Source organism: Chamaea fasciata, unplaced genomic scaffold (assembly GCF_029207755.1).
Source record: "Chamaea fasciata isolate MVZ Bird 193981 ecotype frontalis unplaced genomic scaffold, bChaFas1.0.hap1 SCAF_3, whole genome shotgun sequence".
In the NCBI taxonomy this organism is placed as follows: domain Eukaryota; kingdom Metazoa; phylum Chordata; class Aves; order Passeriformes; family Sylviidae; genus Chamaea; species Chamaea fasciata.
The window spans coordinates 61650285-61666586 of NW_027094088.1; the positions used below are offsets into that span (position 1 = coordinate 61650285).

The 16302-nt window shown below is 42.1% G+C and overlaps 2 protein-coding genes across 5 annotated transcripts in view; one reads left to right on the forward strand and one right to left on the reverse strand.

Annotated features, from left to right (window-relative positions):
- Positions 1–11152, reverse strand: part of TRMT11 (tRNA methyltransferase 11 homolog) — a 23540-nt gene extending 12388 nt beyond the window's left edge. Inside the window, exons 1-7 of one of the 4 annotated variants that reach the window (XM_066179239.1) lie at positions 11071–11152; positions 9497–9562; positions 8684–8757; positions 7386–7467; positions 7196–7288; positions 6015–6149; positions 4259–4415 (exon numbers count right to left, since the gene is read on the reverse strand). In XM_066179239.1, the coding sequence (XP_066035336.1) occupies positions 4259–4415; positions 6015–6149; positions 7196–7288; positions 7386–7467; positions 8684–8757; positions 9497–9562; positions 11071–11145 (682 nt within the window). In that variant the 5' untranslated portion in view covers positions 11146–11152. Of the gene's footprint in view, positions 1–4258; positions 4447–4535; positions 4613–6014; positions 6150–7195; positions 7289–7385; positions 7468–8683; positions 8758–9496; positions 9563–11070 lie in introns of those variants that run through there. The other 3 variants (XM_066179240.1, XM_066179241.1, XM_066179242.1) reach the window with 3 other exon arrangements.
- Positions 11144–15803, forward strand: LOC136287522 (uncharacterized). Its single transcript, XM_066180305.1, has 3 exons — positions 11144–11351; positions 13557–14030; positions 14311–15803. The coding sequence occupies exons 1-3, from the start codon at positions 11144–11146 to the stop codon at positions 14850–14852; spliced, it is 1224 nt and encodes a 407-aa protein (XP_066036402.1). The 3' UTR covers positions 14853–15803.
- Positions 15804–16302: the final 499 nt, after the last annotated feature.

Here is a 16302-nt window from a genome sequence, read left to right on the forward strand (position 1 = left end):
ATCAAACAACTGGAAAAATCATCACCAAACAAATAGCAGTTCTCCTGTGTCTGTTCTCAAAACCAATTTCTTTAATGGTGTCTAAAAATCAAACTTTTATAAGGTGGCTATTCCCATGTTGTAAGAAACAACGGTCAAGAGCCTTACAAATGTTAATACCTTCAATGTAAACATAAACATCAAAAAGTTTCTGTAATCCTGTTCAAGTGTGAAAATGACATACAAATGCATTTGTCTGTGAGTAGGCTACCTACTTTGTCAGTAGTTTTACCGATGTACCAATTCTGAAATAAAACCAATTTTTTTGATTACTGCTATTGCAACCCATCTTCCTAATAAAAAAAGAAAATAACACCCTACCAAAAAAAAAAGTGATTTCCCCTTGAGACTGATAACAGCTGAACAGCCCACAGAAAAGAATAGATGACATTATCTCTTTAACACCTTCCAAATGAAACAACAGATAAGAGTGCAGGAGATGAACAGATACCTGCGTGGTCAAGTTATTAATAAAGAGGTCTGTGGCTACCAGACTGGTTTAGAACAGAACAGCAACTGAGAACAAGGCTGTGAACCTCACTGACGTCAACAGTCCTGCTAAATAAAGGGGATGACTGCTGCAGGATGAAGGGCTGACAACACACAAGCTGGCTGGGAGGGTGACACCAGCTCTCCCATTCACCAGGAGCATGGAAAGAAGCATCTCAGGTGGCTGCACTATCCTGAGCCACCCACTGCGCACCAGCAGATCCCTAATGTGCCCTGTGTGCACCAGAAAACTCCTGCACCATATGGTAAAAAACTCTACCAAAACCAAAGGTGAGTGAGAACGAAAAAAAAAAAAACAACAACCTTTTAAAATCCCTCTGCTTCTTCTTGTGAAATGGATCAGGGAAAAACAAAGTTACTCACCCCAAAGGAATCACCCATTTCCCTTCTTGGCTGCAATCCCTCAGAACAGATGGGCAGTACATCCAGAGGGTCAAGACAAATTTAGCTAGCCCTGACCCCAAGTATGGCATACCACCCAGTCCTACAAAAAAAGTAAGAAGAGAGTCCTTTGCCCATCGAAGAATATTCTTAATCACAGGCAAAAAAAAAAAAAAAAAAAAAAAAAAAAAAAAAAAAAAAAAAAAAAAAAAAAGAGAAGCTAGGAAATCATGAATTTACAGGTTTTAATAAATTTCTTTTACTAGCTCAATTTGTGTTCATACAGGTGGTGCATGGATACTTACATACTCTTACATGGCCAGCCCTCTGATCAGTGTATGAAACAGACACAAACAAAGGGTTAATCAGGGAATCGCTCTGTCCTTGGTGACTTATAGCAGAATGATGATAGCACAGAGCTTCATGCCTTTCCATCACCCACTATTCCTCCACCTCTTCAGCACAGATGAGGCCTGGTCCTCCAGAATGTCAAAGAAAAACATCCTGTCACGTGCAGCTATGCAGTATCACAAGTATTTTCCAAAAGAACAAGATTACCGAGATAACCTGAACTGACTTTCTAGGAGGAAGCACAAAATATTCAAGACTTGATTTATTCTTGTAGAAGCTTCCAGGCTTCCTTCCACCCAACACTGAGGTAACAATATCTAAACATGGATGGAAGTTAAAAACACAGTCTTGGCCATTCCAATCCTGCTCGACAATAAAAAGAGGACCCAAGTCCTCTAAATGCCAGCCTGGTGAAAGAGCACTTTATATTCCAAGGAAAAATGCCAACTGTCCATTCTTACACTAATGTGAAAGACTTGTGATTTGGCTTATACAGCAAAAAACAGTTTGTTTGCAACAAGCAAGAATCATTTTGCAAGATCATTCTGGTTTGGTACTATTCACTTTTTCAGTGTAAAAAAGCAGGCAGAAACACAGCCAGATATCAAAGCTGCACCAATAAAGAAATCTGAACTGCAGTTCTTCAAAATGCCCCTCAGATCCTGAATATATATTTTTCCAAACTCATAATCACTCAAAGCTCAAAATCACTGCTTCACTCTCAACTCCAAACCACTTCCCAGAAACTCCAGTGACAGGACAGTGTTGTACTGACAAGCTTAAAAATCTTCTGAAGGTCCTCAAGAGACAACTGAAATTCCTGAGGCTTACTCAATAGAAGTAAGTGCAAAAGTCACTGTTATTTAGTCATAAACGCACTCTACTGACAAATGGCATGCCACTCAGTATCTCCACTATACCTTTTAATCTCTAGTCTTTATATTACAACATCTAGCAAAAAAATTTAAAAATTGTAATTCAGACTACAAAGCAATTTGGGGAGAATTTTGTATATGCTACCTTTTGAACTAAAACAACACTTATCTTGAATTTCTACAGCTTCATCATTTTTATGTGATTTTTTCTTCTTCTGTCTTTACCCTTCCTTTTTATTTTTCTTCAATTTTCACTCCCAAGAGAAAGCACACTCTCAGAGACCTCATTTTGTATTTAAGTCAGCAGGTTTTATAATAAGACAAAAAGCCACAGACAAGAAAATGCTAAGAGATAAGTAAAGGGATTTCATGAACCTTTCAAAGGACAAGCTCAAGGAAGAGGAGAAAATTTCTTAAGATACTATTATGCATGAAAAAAATCAGGTCCTATATGAACAAAATTTAAGACAAAAACTTAAGAGTTTACCAAACCATTCTGTTTCTGAAAATATTACATCCATGCTCTTTTTCTATGGTACAGAGAAGACAAATGCTAATAAGAATTTATCCTAATAGTGATCCTACTAGTGCAGTTTTCTCTCTCCCTAACTTCTCTGCAGAGATTTTTCTTCATCTTCCCATTAATATAAGTATTTTTTAATCTATGCATTTCACATGTGGTCACCTTGATTAAAGTTTAGCAAGTTGAGCATGAGTCAGCAGTGCCCTGGCAGTGAGAAGGGCCAAGCATGTCCTGCGGGCATCATGCACAGCATTGCAGCCAGGCAAGGGAGGGGATTGTCCCACTCGGCTCTGCACTAGGGCAGCCTCACCTCAAGTGCTGGGGGCAGTTTTGGGTGCCACAGTGTCAGAAAGGTACTAAACTATTAGAGAGTGTTCAAAGAAGGGAAACAAAGATGGTGAAGGGCATTGAGGGGAAGCTGTATGAGGAGCAGCTGAGGACATTTGGTGTGTTCAGCCTGAAGAAGGGGAGACTGAGGGGAGACCACAGTGCAATTTACAGCTTCCTTGCCAGGGGAAAAGGAGGGGCAGGCGCTGATCTCTTCTCTGTGGTAACAGTGACATGACCCAAAGGAACGGCCTGAAGTTGTCTCAGGGAAGGTTTAGGTTTGGGTTCATTACAAAAAGGTTTTTCACCCAGAGGTGGTTGGGCACTGGATCAGCCTCCCCAGGGAACTGGTCATAGCACCAAGCCTGACAGAGTTCAAGAAACATCAGACACTTCTCTCAGGCACATGCTGTGACTCTTGGGGTGTCCTGCGCAGGACCAGGAGTTGAACTCTGATGATCCTTGTGGGCTCTTTCCAACTCAAGATACTCTACGATTCTATTCTAGGTCAGAAACACAGCCTTTGCTACATTTTTGAAAAAACTACTATAGGAAGCTTAACACAACAAACTCTGCTATAATTATATGGCACAAGCTGACACAATAGATCAGCTGTTTCACATACAGCTGAGTTTCCCTGAGGCAAAAAGTACTTCCATACCATGCACAGCAATATGTGGAATAAAAGCTCCCCCTCCTGGCTAAGATAAGAAAAGTTGAGCTGGGGAAGGGTACCTTGTGTGAGCAGTATTATCCTGAAGATAGGCTGTAATGGCACAACAAAGTGTTCCTCATAGAATGCTGCTATGACCTCTCTATTGCCGTGTTGTGTTCTATGACCAGAAGTGCCCTCAGCACACCCCTGAAGAGCCAGCTCTGAAATGCTGCTCTTTGTAATGTCCTGAAAGTGACTGCAGGAAGTGCTTAGCCCAGTTCCAATTCTTGGTCACTTTGATCTTAAGCAGTCCATGACACAAATGGATTGGTGTTTAGGCCGTGTGGCATTAAACACAACAGTGAAGACAGATTTTTTAACAGCGTGAAATAAACTGTTTACATCTTTGGAAGTCGGTCTGCTTCCCCCAAAATCTCTTTCAGGTTAACAAATCATTGATTTTATAAACACCATTTTGCCTTTGGTATCATCTCAAATTATCAGCTGGGCACCAGAAGTCATGACACCAGGTAGAAGAGTGGTACAAGCACTAATATCTTCCAGTTTTTCCTACCAGCTGAAAGAAAAAATATATACCTGTTCCAACAAAGGGATCATATACAATGTCATTGGGTTTTACTCTGGCGTGGTTTGCCATGATGAAAGAGAGGCAGGCATCCATGCTCGTATTTCCAATAAAGTGTCTCCTCTTCACACTGTAGGATTCAATGAGCTCTCTTTGGCCATCTGCAATCTGTAGAAACATTCAAAACCCCTGTCAGGTCCTGGATACAAGACATAAACAGACACATTAACGGACTTGCTTAAGTGACACTATCCAAAACCAGGTAAACTCCACTTTGTAACACATCACCTTGCTTTCTGATGTCTGCAAACATGACAGACTTCTTTCCAAGCAACAGATATCTTGGTTCAACACCTGGGTAAATTCTTCGAGACAGAGGTTAAAAATGTACAAACATTTTAGAGAGAAATTTCTTTCCAAGAAATTACAATTAGAGTAACCTTGCTATTATTAATTCAGAGTTAAGGATTTCAAAAACATGAGGATTAGAAATGCACGTTAACACGTGCGTGCACACACATGGATTTTAAGGTCATACAGAATTTCCTTCTTCACTGGCGTTTCTGTCCCACTCAAAATCTAAATTTAGGATAGCACTGACAGATGAGAATTTAAAGGAAAAGCAAACAAAGACCAAATGCCAGCATTTTTACGTAAGACTTCCCAAGAATGCTGGAGAAGACCAAAGCAATCAGGAATAAAACACATTCAAACACTATCCAACACTAACCCCCATCTCTGCTCAGCATCAGGCTTACTGGGTTAACAAAATACATCTGCCTATTTTTTCAGGTTGGTTTACTCATTTTTAAACACTTCAGGAATTCAGCACAAATGGGACAACAGCTGCAATGTTTTGCAGCATTGGTATAACGCAGGGTGCTCACACATTACCCACAGGTATGGAGAGTATTCACAGGCCCTAACACATCACTTGGATATCTAACTTCCCTGTACACAAGGCACTGACTATAGCTACACAATCTCTGCAGTGGTTCTCCCACCTTCCAGCTGCCCTTGACCCAGGACATTGCAAGCACATATTCCCATCAGTGGCTAGTGGCATTCTGGGAGACATCCTTGGAGGAGCCACTTTTTCCTCACAAAAACATAAAAGACTAGACCAAATTTCCTCAGGATATCCTAATAATGCAGCAGGTTCAGAGTGCATATGGCCAGCAGGCACGAACATTTGTTGTGAAGACCACAGATGACAGGCTCCAGACAGTTTTTGTACTTGGTTCCTTCTGCACTCTAGGTGTTCCCTTGGGCAGGTACCTGCCTGTGGGCTGGATTCACTGATGTCCAAAGCCTCAGGGATCAGTCTGCACCTTTCCACGGAGGTGCCTGCCAGGATCACTTGAAACACTTACAGAATGTTCCCTGATGCCACTCAGCAGGGCCACAAGCCATCTACAGTTCTGTACATCCCTCTATGTGTTTGAGACAGGAGCTTTCAGCTGCAGCTAGGTCCAAAACAATGTAACACACCACCCCAGCTGAGCAGTCTCACTGCTGTGCTAAATTCTCTCAGGGGACTGCAAGACAAAGGTCTGTTCCCAGATACAATTTTTTTTCCACCTCTGAATTGTTCAGTAAAGCCCCTTTTTCCTAGTCACACTAAGGACTTCCTTCAGAGTATTATGCAATTACAAATTCAGTATTTTCTGCTTCAATTAAAAGTCAAAACACTTTTTACATTTAAACTGAAGCACACTCTCCTGAAAATACAAGCTTGTAAAAACTGAAGCAAACATGCTCACGCACCCATCTACCAAAATACAGATTAATGGGCTCTTCCGGAACGTCATTTGGGTTCATTCCATAATCTTCCAAAATCCAAAAGATGTGTTCTGGAGTCTTTAAATTTACTTTTCCTTTGAATGGTAGAAATTCAAGGGCCTATACAATAAAGAAAAAAATAAACAGAGTCAAAAATAAACAGGGTCAATTTTTTTTTAAAATAGGTACCTTTCCCCCCCCAAGAAAAAAAACCAAAACCAAACCAACACGAAAACAGCAAAACCCCCACAAATTCACTTGTGAGAAATGGTATATCAGTATTAAAAAGTTCATTCAATTCTCATTAGATTTTTGAAATGCCTTTCTTCTAAACAAAAATAGCTCAAATGATTACAGATTAGAAAATGGGAACCATAATACTTTTTATTAACTGAACTCAACTTCAGAGGAAATTAACTGTGCATATCAATTATGCAATTTTCAGGTTATGGAAACAACACTGACAATGAACAATGGGATGTGAAATTACAGTGATGTGCAGCTACAGCAGTTTACATACTTAGCATTATTTCATGTACACAAAAACTTAAAAAAACAGAAAAATAGCTACTACTAACACAGATAATTTCAGTCTCTGTAAATGAAGCAAATCGAATAAAAAAGGTGCCAAAATAAAATGTGGAAGAGCAGAAATAAACAGTAATTTGGAAAAATTTCCTAAATGAAATACTGATATAGTCAGGAGGGGAGCACAAGTACAGACAAGAACGTGATGACAGAACACGAGAGCAGCACACAATCCACAGCCTGCAGCTGAAGTCACTTGTTCCACATTCTGCAACAATAAAAGCCTAATAAGGAGATCAAGTAACAGATTTTCCAAAAATCTAGCACCTAACTCTTGCCATTTGAACCTTATAGTTTTCAGCAATAAGCTTCAGTTTCCCCAGCACACTGGGCTGAAATCAGCACTGGTATTTGTTTGGGTGTGTACATGCCTTAAACAGTCAGTTTATAGTGACAGAAGGGAAAAAAAAAAAAAAAAAAAAAAAAAAAGTCGTGAACTTTGAGAGAATGCTAATTCAGACACAAAAATCTCATTTAGACCTGCTAAGACATAAGCCATAAACTTCCTTAACATCTTGAAGATACTTAAATAGGTTGATATCATGGAACAAGAACAACATTCTTAACTATCTACTTACATCAATCTTTTTTATTTTCTGTGCTTGGGTCAGTGTTTTATTAAATGTATGAATATGTATTTTGTAAGTAGAGTCTGACTGTAGATACGGAAGCTGAAAAAAAAAAGGCAAAGACACTTTAAGTAGTACAGATACAGTGCTATTCAGTGGGCTTAAGGAACCATATTATCTAGATTCTTTATACATATACCATCTTGTCTGTTGGATAGTTCTTCAAAGATGCATAGAGCTCCCCTGCAGATCTTCCATGGCCCCACAGTTCAAATATAGACCTGAAATGACAAAGTTTTTGAGAGTGTAGTCACACAAAGCAGGGAAAATGCCTCACAGATACTTATTCCTTTTAACCTACTTGGCCAACATATTTAGGCTTTACTTCATGGAGCACTAGCGTGGCATTTAATTCTTGACAAATGTTTTAATTTGTGTTTGTAACAAGTATTTTTAATCCTAAGCTGACATTTCACTGATGTTTTTCGTTGTTTGGCAACATGTACCAAAAGCTTCAGAGCCTTTCATATTGCTTAACAGTGCAATGGAGGCACTCCAGTGATCTTTTTCTAAAACTAACACATCTCCCCACAAGCAGCAGTAGAACAGAAAAATAAGCCACAGGCTAGTTATGTTTTGTACATAGAATTAGCATACATTAGCTGAGAGTGCACGGCGTGCAGAATATCTGCAAGCTGTTTTGTCACATTGAACTCCCACTTCTAGTTGCCTGCAGCTTCTTTGTGAAGTGCAGTGCTCCATTCTGTAGGCAAGAGTGGAGAACTCAAGTCACTGTAGGTAAAACTGAATACTCGAGACAACAAGCACTCAACGGGTCTGTGCAACACTCTGCAGGGGGGCCTAAGATCTGAAGATCACAGCACAGACACCACAAATTTAGAATGGTCAGAGAGACATAACACACCTATGCCGCTTCTCACCCTGAACCATACTTCAAGGCCTGTCTCATGCCCCTCACTGGAAAGCATGTTATGCTAAAAAGGACCAGCTGGAATAGTCACTCTCCAGCATATTCCTGTGCTTTTGAATTTCCCAGAAGGGATCTCTGCTGCAGCAGTTGGGGCTGGAGGCTCAGACGGCAGCACTGAGGGAGGGTGACACAACTCTTCCCTTCCAAACATGATTGTCAGTTTTCACGTTATCACTGGTTTTATCTTTCAATTTCATACATATTTTAGAACAAGCCACTAACTCAGCATTATACAAGGCACATAAAACATGAATGACACTACAAGAACTTCTCTGGAGTGAAGAACACCATTTCAAGACCCTGAATTGATCATACACTGAGTAAAGAGGATGGGCATGCTACATAATCAGTCCTACAGGAGTCCTGCAGGCTCCAGTAATACCTTCTGAATTCTAGAGGGAATCAGAGACTCCTTATTTTATGACTCCATACAAAATTGGTATTTGCCATAACAGAACAAAATTCCACTGCTTATGTTATTATTTACAAGATCTTTCATCTCTTACTTTGCACATACTGTCCGCTTCATTAGTCCCCTTGCCATATCTTCTGAAGGAATATTGAGAATCCAAAATGGAGACTGCAATCAAGAGAAGGTAAGTGAAGCAAATACCCAGCTGGCGGATGTCACATGAATTACACAACTACACAGTTCTGTTCTATAAAAAGAGACCATGCACGCTGAAGATCAAAAAAATTAATAAATAATAAATCTGTTAACTTTAATAATAATTTAGAGAACATGGGGATAAAATAATTAATTTGAGACAAAATTGTTTACTCAGCTTGAATGTCTGAGAAATTCTGTTACATATTTAATTTTTCCAACATAACTGACTTGGCAGAATATTGTTCACACTTCTCTTGATTATTCACCCACTAAAGACTGGAAACACTTCGTTACACACAAGCAGTAACCAAATCCCAGTAACATTCTCTGACCAAGCACTGAGACCAGTATCATATGGCTTCCTAGCTGCACTCCTCCTCTGTCTATTTGATTTAGAGGCAAACACCAATTTTCAAACTGCTGTTGAGTGTTTTCGGGGTTTAGATATCCTAAAAAGCAAAGAGAACCTCCCAGCAGATGGCACTGCTTCTTTTCATGCTGGTAAGTGAAGACATCCTGAGGTGCATTTTGTGCATCTTTTTTTCAGTTTTCTGAGTCTACACTGAAATTGAAAAGTTCTGTTTTGGGAAGATTCCTGATTTTCCTAAGAAACGTCGATATTTATTCTGCTGCCTATATTTAACAGAAATACTGTAAAGAATATAGTTGGATACCATACACACACTCAAGTAAAATATTTGGTACTCACATTTACACGAATTTCCTGCTCACCACTGAATTGTCCACCACAAAGGGAGAGCAATGATGTTATTTCCTAAAGTGAAATTATAAAGGTCAAGCTTTAGAATCATTAACTAATGTTATAAACAGAAAGACAAAAGAAAAGGCAACATGACACAAATTCTAATGCAGATGGTGGATAGGGCAGAAGTTCACAAGTAAATTCACACTGTATGTACTGTTCATGAACTGAAAATTAAGACTTCCCTGCTATAAAAATATCTTTCTCAAAATTCATTGGCAAATGTCAGGGAAATTTCAGTAATCAACCCCCACCATTTTGCATTTTCTCCTTCATCAGAATCTTTACTGTTCAATCCTACACTCTCACAACGATATTCCTCTTACAATATTATCCACTCCCATCTTAAAATATTTTTCTGACTAGGTCTCATAAAAGTGATGTTTCACTACTAACATTGACCCAGGGCTAGGATCAGCAGATCATCTGCCTAAAAAATCCGTCCTTGCTTGTTCCATTAAGTTTTTGACAAATCATGTCCCTAACACAGCTCATCACAAAACCAAACAAGCTGAGCAGTCATCAAAATACAAGAAATGAGAAATGGCTCTACTTTCTTCAGCAGCCTTATCAACTAAGTGCTGACGATAAAAAGAAAAGCTTTCTGTTACATGTGTACCACCTTCTTTCTATTTCATCCGATGGAAAAATCGGGTTGACCATAAACACTTAAACTCAGGTTCCAGTTCCACAAAGCAGATAGGAAAAAGCAATGGACAGGAGAAAACATTAATGAAAACGAGGAAAATAAATGTTTCAGGGCACATTAAACATTTTAAACATGTAGCAGTCCAAACGACGAGGGAACATCATCCTGTGAAACAGACCAAGGCACTGAGTGCCACGTCCAGGGGCACTTTCCTTGGACACCTGCAGGGACGGTGACCCACCAGCTCCCTGGGCAGTCCATCGAGAGGGACCCTGGCAGCACCAGCCTCTCCTGCACCCAGGGCACGCTGGCGGGAGCTGCCGTGTAACTTAAATAAAACTTCAAAAGTCACAAAAGCAAAGAACTTGAAAGCATTTTTGCAACCCCAGCTACCGCTTCTCTCACGGAGCCCCGGGTACTCTGCTGGCAACCTCTCCTAGCGCCAGAGGCTGTGGAAAAGCGAGCGGCAAGGAAAGTGCTGCCTTAAAGCCACCACGGGGAGCCTCTCCATGAGCCTGGGGCAGGAGGGGTAGATGGAGCCCCACGCCCCAGGCGTCCCTTCCCACAGGACGCGGGGAGTGGCGAGGGGAGCGGCGCCCGGGGCTCCGAGCCCCCGGCGCTCCCGGAGAGAGGGGACCCCCGCCGGGGCCCGGCTCCCCCGGGGCCGCGCTGTCCGGGAGAGCCTCGGAGGAGAGGGGAGGGCCGGGCAGTGCCTCACTCGGTCCTGGTCCTGGTCCTGGTCCTGGCCCTGGCCCTGGCCCTGGCCCCGGTCCCGGTCCCGGTCCCGGTCCCGGTCCCGGTCCCGGTCCCGGTCCCGGTCCCGGTCCCGCCCGCAGCCCCGGTCGCGGCCCCGGCCCCGCGCAGCGCTCACCGGCAGGCGGAACTCGAGGTGCTCCTGCGCCAGCAGCAGCAAATAGCGCCGCAGCGCCGGAGCCGCCAGCGCCATGTCCGACCATGCCCCGCCTCCCGCATGCGCCGCCGGCAGGGAAGGGCGGGAGCAGCGGGAGGAGCCCGGGAAGGGACGTGCGGCGGAGAGACCTCCGCGGCTCCTGAGGAGTCCGGAGCGGGATTCGGGGCTGCGTGGGGTCTTCGGGCATTATCGCTCATCGCTCATTTCATCTCCTTCTCATCCTCCTTGCAGTTATATTTTGGGTGTGCTTTATTACGCACGCCACGTGTTAGTGCAGCCGTGCCTGCCTGTGGTTTATAAATAGCTCCGTGTATCCTGGGGACACGCTCGCCCAGGGGCGTTTCACTGTCAGGGGTGCGCTGCGGCCTCTGCCGGCCACATTTAAGGCTCTGGAGCATTAAATAACATTAAGAATTAACAGGTGCCAAAGGAGTCGCGTTCCTTTTTCCGTGGGAAGGAGGTCAGCGCCGGCGGCGTGGGTGTCGCAGCAGGGAGAGAAACACATTCCCAGGAAAAGGGCAGAGGCGTGATGGTCCGGCAGAGGGGCAGAAAGCGGTTTGTCTTGCGGATTACGTTTTATTTTAATATCTAGTCTTGATAATTGTGATTTCGTACTCACTGGTCTCCCTGTTGTGTTGATCTGAAAGGTTCGTCTTACCCAGATTTTGGTAAGCTGTTTATTAGGACCAGGCCAGCTCAGCACTGAACTCATGTTCTGTATTTTATGTGCTGATCTTGGACAGTTTGTTTTTTGGCTTTTTTTTCCCCCTAGATGGCTAAGATTTTGCTCATGACGTGTGAGCACTGCACGGGACACCTCCTTCGTGCATCTCCATAATCTCATCCTGCAGCTTCTCCAGTTATCCCTTCCTGCAGTAATCAAAACTGAGGTTACTGTGAAGCTTTAGCCCTGATGATTGAGAAGAAAACATTCTAAAGAGACCGGCCACCTGAACGTGAGCTTTCCTAGAAGAGAAAGAAAAGAGGTAGATGTGGATCCGGCTTGTTCACCTCGGTAGTTGAGTGCTGAGACCTAGCCATAAACGTCTTGCTGAACTGCTAACAAACCCTGTGAGCCTGAGATTGCTTCGAAAATCTTGGAATTGCTGAGAGAGCTTTAGTGAAAGAAGTCTGCTTTTATTTTTCCAATCTGTCTCACTAGAAATTTCTTAGCTGTATTGCTTCCATTTTAGAAACTTCTTAGAAGGGGATGTTGGTATTATTTTTAAGCTTAATCTCTTTGAAACTGGCTTTTGCTTACTTTATCTGCACTGCTTTTTACCTTGGGGCATTGCTGTCTGTTCTCAGAACGTGAATACCTCTTTTTCACTGGTAGTTTCCTACAGAAGACTTTAACAAAAGCCCTGTTTTTTTCTTGCTTTTGACTTGAGGATCCATGCAAAATCTCTGGCAGGGTATACATGTCGCTCTACTTAGTTTGAAAGTGAATTTACGGAGTATTTGATTCTGACATAAAAACAAAATGCTTCTCAGATGCTGTGTTTGGAAACAGAACATACATTCCTGTGATGCCACTGAAAAGAATCGAGCAGTTAGTGTGGATATGGGGAGTCATCTTAAAAACATTACCTAACTCTTCTAGGGAGGGAAAGGAAGAAAAATTGCGCTTTTATACCCTTCAGGGTAATTTTATATACACAAAGTGTAATTACTCAACTTGAAATTTGTCCAAGAAGCTAGAATTAACCACCTTCGTCTCACACACAAAAAAAAAAAAAAAAAAAAACACAAAAAAAAACCAACCCAAAATACCAAAAACAAACAAAAAACCCCCCCAATGCTAATATACAACAATCACGAGTTTCAATTTAAAAGTGAGAGATCACGAATGAAAACCCATTATTTCGTGTGTGCTGTTGCTTATTAGTCCAAATTCCCTTCTCTGGCGATCGTGTTGCCCTTCTATGCTCACCTCATGCACTCTTCTAGACCCAGAGGCAATGCAAGTGTTTTTTGACTGACTTGGAGGTTCTGCTTGGGGAATTTAAGGAATCCTGTCCCTGCTCATGGATTCACGTGCAACAGCACCAACTATGTATGAGGGCAAATGCCCATGAAATCCTACTTTTAAAACAATAACTGTTTCAAAATACCCAATCTGTAATACAGCTGTTAAACTGTTCAGAATTCGCATTTCTGTCCATTTCCCCGTAGAAAATCCAGCATTAATCCTGTGTTTTAACTTCAGGTGTCGGTAAAAGCATCAGCTCTACTGAGGTGCTACTCGGAAACTCCCGCTTGCATATTTCAACAGGTGAACGACACGACCCAGCAAAGACATGGCTATAGCCATTCACATCTCTGTAGGGATATAAAAGTCTGTCCCTAATTCACCAGAATAACCACGTCCTGCACAGACAGTCCATAATCCAAGCGCAGGGAATGCCACAGGTGGCGGGCAGCCCGCGTACCGGGAGCGGTGTGAGGCTCTTCCAGCGCTGCCTGCCCGGGGGCTGTAGCCGGCAGCCATGGCCGCGCGGCACAGCCTTTTAAGGGAGAGCAATCTATTCTGCCTTTGTCTTCCGAACTAAATAGGGTGTTGCAGGCAGAGACGCGCTCGATAACTGGATTTTTACCTCTCCTTGTAGTGCCTGAGGAAAATCCTTCCTGCTCTCACCATGTATTGGCGTTTCGGCTCCAGATAATATTTTCTGTGCATAATAACTTCGACAGTCTGAGGGAGCCTTGTCGGCACGGCGTGAATTTGTCCACCTTTAATCAGCGTTCAGGCGGGAGAGAGGCTTCCCACCCCTGTGCATGGGTTGGTGTGCCGCTGCTGCCGCTCGGGGATGGTTTGCTCTCTCCGCGGCTCAGCCGGCACTGCATCAGATTGTTTGGGAAGTCAGCGAGGCTGCCGGGTACCAGGATAAAGTTCTTGAAAAGGCGTCATTGCAGGAAGAGTGAGTACTGCACTATGTTTTGCACGGAGGCTGCGGTGTTTGTTCGGTAACTGCGGGACCGGTGGGGCACCGTGTAACCTTTGTAAGCATGATTTACTGCCCTGTGGTCCTAAATTACTTCTGAATTTCATCTGAATCACTTTTATTTTCTTCATTGCCGTAGAATTATGAGTGGACTTAAAATCTTCAGATATTTAACCTCTTTTTCAGCAGCCTTGCCTCTCACTCGGGCAAAACTCTTCCCAAAAATATCAGGTTGATTTTTGTTTTTCCTCCACAGCTGACAGTGCACAGAGGAACCGCAGTTACGGCCAGTCACTTATTCATTTCCTGCTTGAGTGCCATAAAACATTTTCAGCAATGGAAGGAGAGCAAGGGCAAAGTGCTAAAGCCACCAGTGCAGTGGGTGACCTGAGGAAAAGCTGGCAGACCTGGGCAGAGGATCACATTGAGTATCAGAGGAAGAACCCGTTCAGCAGTGACGATAGGCTTGCGTCTAAACCTGCACACACTCACAGAGGAGATCCTACCTATGGGAGACCCCCTGAAGGGTCTCGGACAGAGCAGAGAGGGAAAGATGCTCACTCACACGTGGGTAAGGAAGTAGAAGAGCTGTGCTTGATCATCAGAAGAACTGGAGAGGTGGGAGAAGATGGACACGTGAGCGTGACATTCGGGCAACTGTTTGAAACGTATGTGACTATTTCCAATAAAGTAGTGGGAATCTTGTTAAGAGCCAGAAAACACGGTCTGGTTCATTTTGAAGGTGAAATGCTTTGGCAAGGAAAAGATGATGATGTGGTCATCACTTTACTACAATAAGGCTTTGTCCTGGAATGAACTTTGCTGCATGGTTCTGTTTGGAAAAACATATCTAGATACCATCTGCACAGGTTTTGGTTACAGAATTTCAACTCAGCCTACTGGGGCACAAGCAGGAGAGGAAACGGGCAAGAAGGATAAAGCCTATTTTTGTAAAAATGGTAGAGATTTGGACATAAATTGCAGATTATGAGCTACTCCATCACGCTGATATTGGATTGTCCTTACTATCATCTACTACCAAGTATATGAGGGTTCTTCAAATAACTCTGCTGGCCTACTGCTTTTAGGTTACTGAAAGTATTAATTACTAACTTGCTATCCTACAACACTGATTCCTGCAGGTTTTGAAATACTTACTGCATGGGAGAATGGGATTTGTAAAACATGGAATTGAAAACTCCTGTGGGAATTCATATACTTCTTCAAACAAAGAGCCTGGTATATAGCAAAAGTTTAGGTACAATCTCACATGATTAAACTAAATAAATGGAAGTTATTTTCATGAAGTAGATGGAAATTCCCAAACTTAAAAAAAAATATCACAGGATGGATTTTTGCTGGTTCCTAAATTAGTTGCATCTTGCTTGGATTTTGGGCAGCTGCAAAGTTCTGGTATTTAATAGTCTAATCTTACAGTCATATCTTCTCCAAACCTTCTGTGTCTCTTGTTCTTTTTGTTCTCTATCTCACACCATTTTTACCTTTTCTGTTCTTCTAACATTTCAGAAGTCCACAAAGCTCTGCAGCCTTTTTGGTGAATTCAGCTATACCCCTTCATAGAAGGTAGGGTGCCACAATGTAAAGATGCAAAAGTCAACAGAAACTCTGTATTGGGGCACCTGTGCATTCATAAGGACAAAAAGGCTCTTCACCACAATGTAGCGATGTTTTTTTACAAGAGGAAAGATACTGTAGTGCCAAATGCATAAATAAAAGAATAGCAGCACAGTCCTATACCTCATTTACCTGTTTCAGAGCACAGTTGTGAGCTCTTCAGAAAGAAAAATAAAGGATTGGTTATATAAAATAGTTGTAATAGTGCTATGAAAGATAATCAGGAGCTGTATTTACAGTAGTTCCCACCAATAAAGCTGTATAATTAGAAATCTAAAGTTTTATTTTTTTAGCAGTGCAAATAGAAGCTTCTGTGTTGTGTTAACTACACTACTTGATGAGTCTTTAAATTAAGATACTGTCTTGCATCAAAAGGATATTAGAATTTAATTTAAATTTGGAACTTGATAAAAGTGATGTGTAATTTTATGCTGTTTATATGAAAGAATTTCTATTGCAAAAAGCCTAAAAGAATGGGGTTTTGTTTTGATGTTGTCATCCAGTGGGGATTTGCACCAAACTAAGTCTTTGGCTGAGGATTTCATTTTTACCCTGCTTCTTTTTTTTTTTTTTTTTTTTTTTTTTTTCCCCTTGTGAAAGGACAATGAAAAGA

Bases quoted from the DNA above. Each gene is read 5' to 3' on its own strand.
- LOC136287522 (XM_066180305.1), top strand. From the start codon at position 11,144: ATGTCCGACCATGCCCCGCCTCCCGCATGCGCCGCCGGCAGGGAAGGG. The intron at 11,352-13,556 runs GTGTGCTTTATT...GAGCGGTGTGAG, and splicing joins TCCTTGCAGTTATATTTTGG to GCTCTTCCAGCGCTGCCTGC. The intron at 14,031-14,310 runs GTGAGTACTGCA...TTTCCTCCACAG, and splicing joins AAGGCGTCATTGCAGGAAGA to CTGACAGTGCACAGAGGAAC.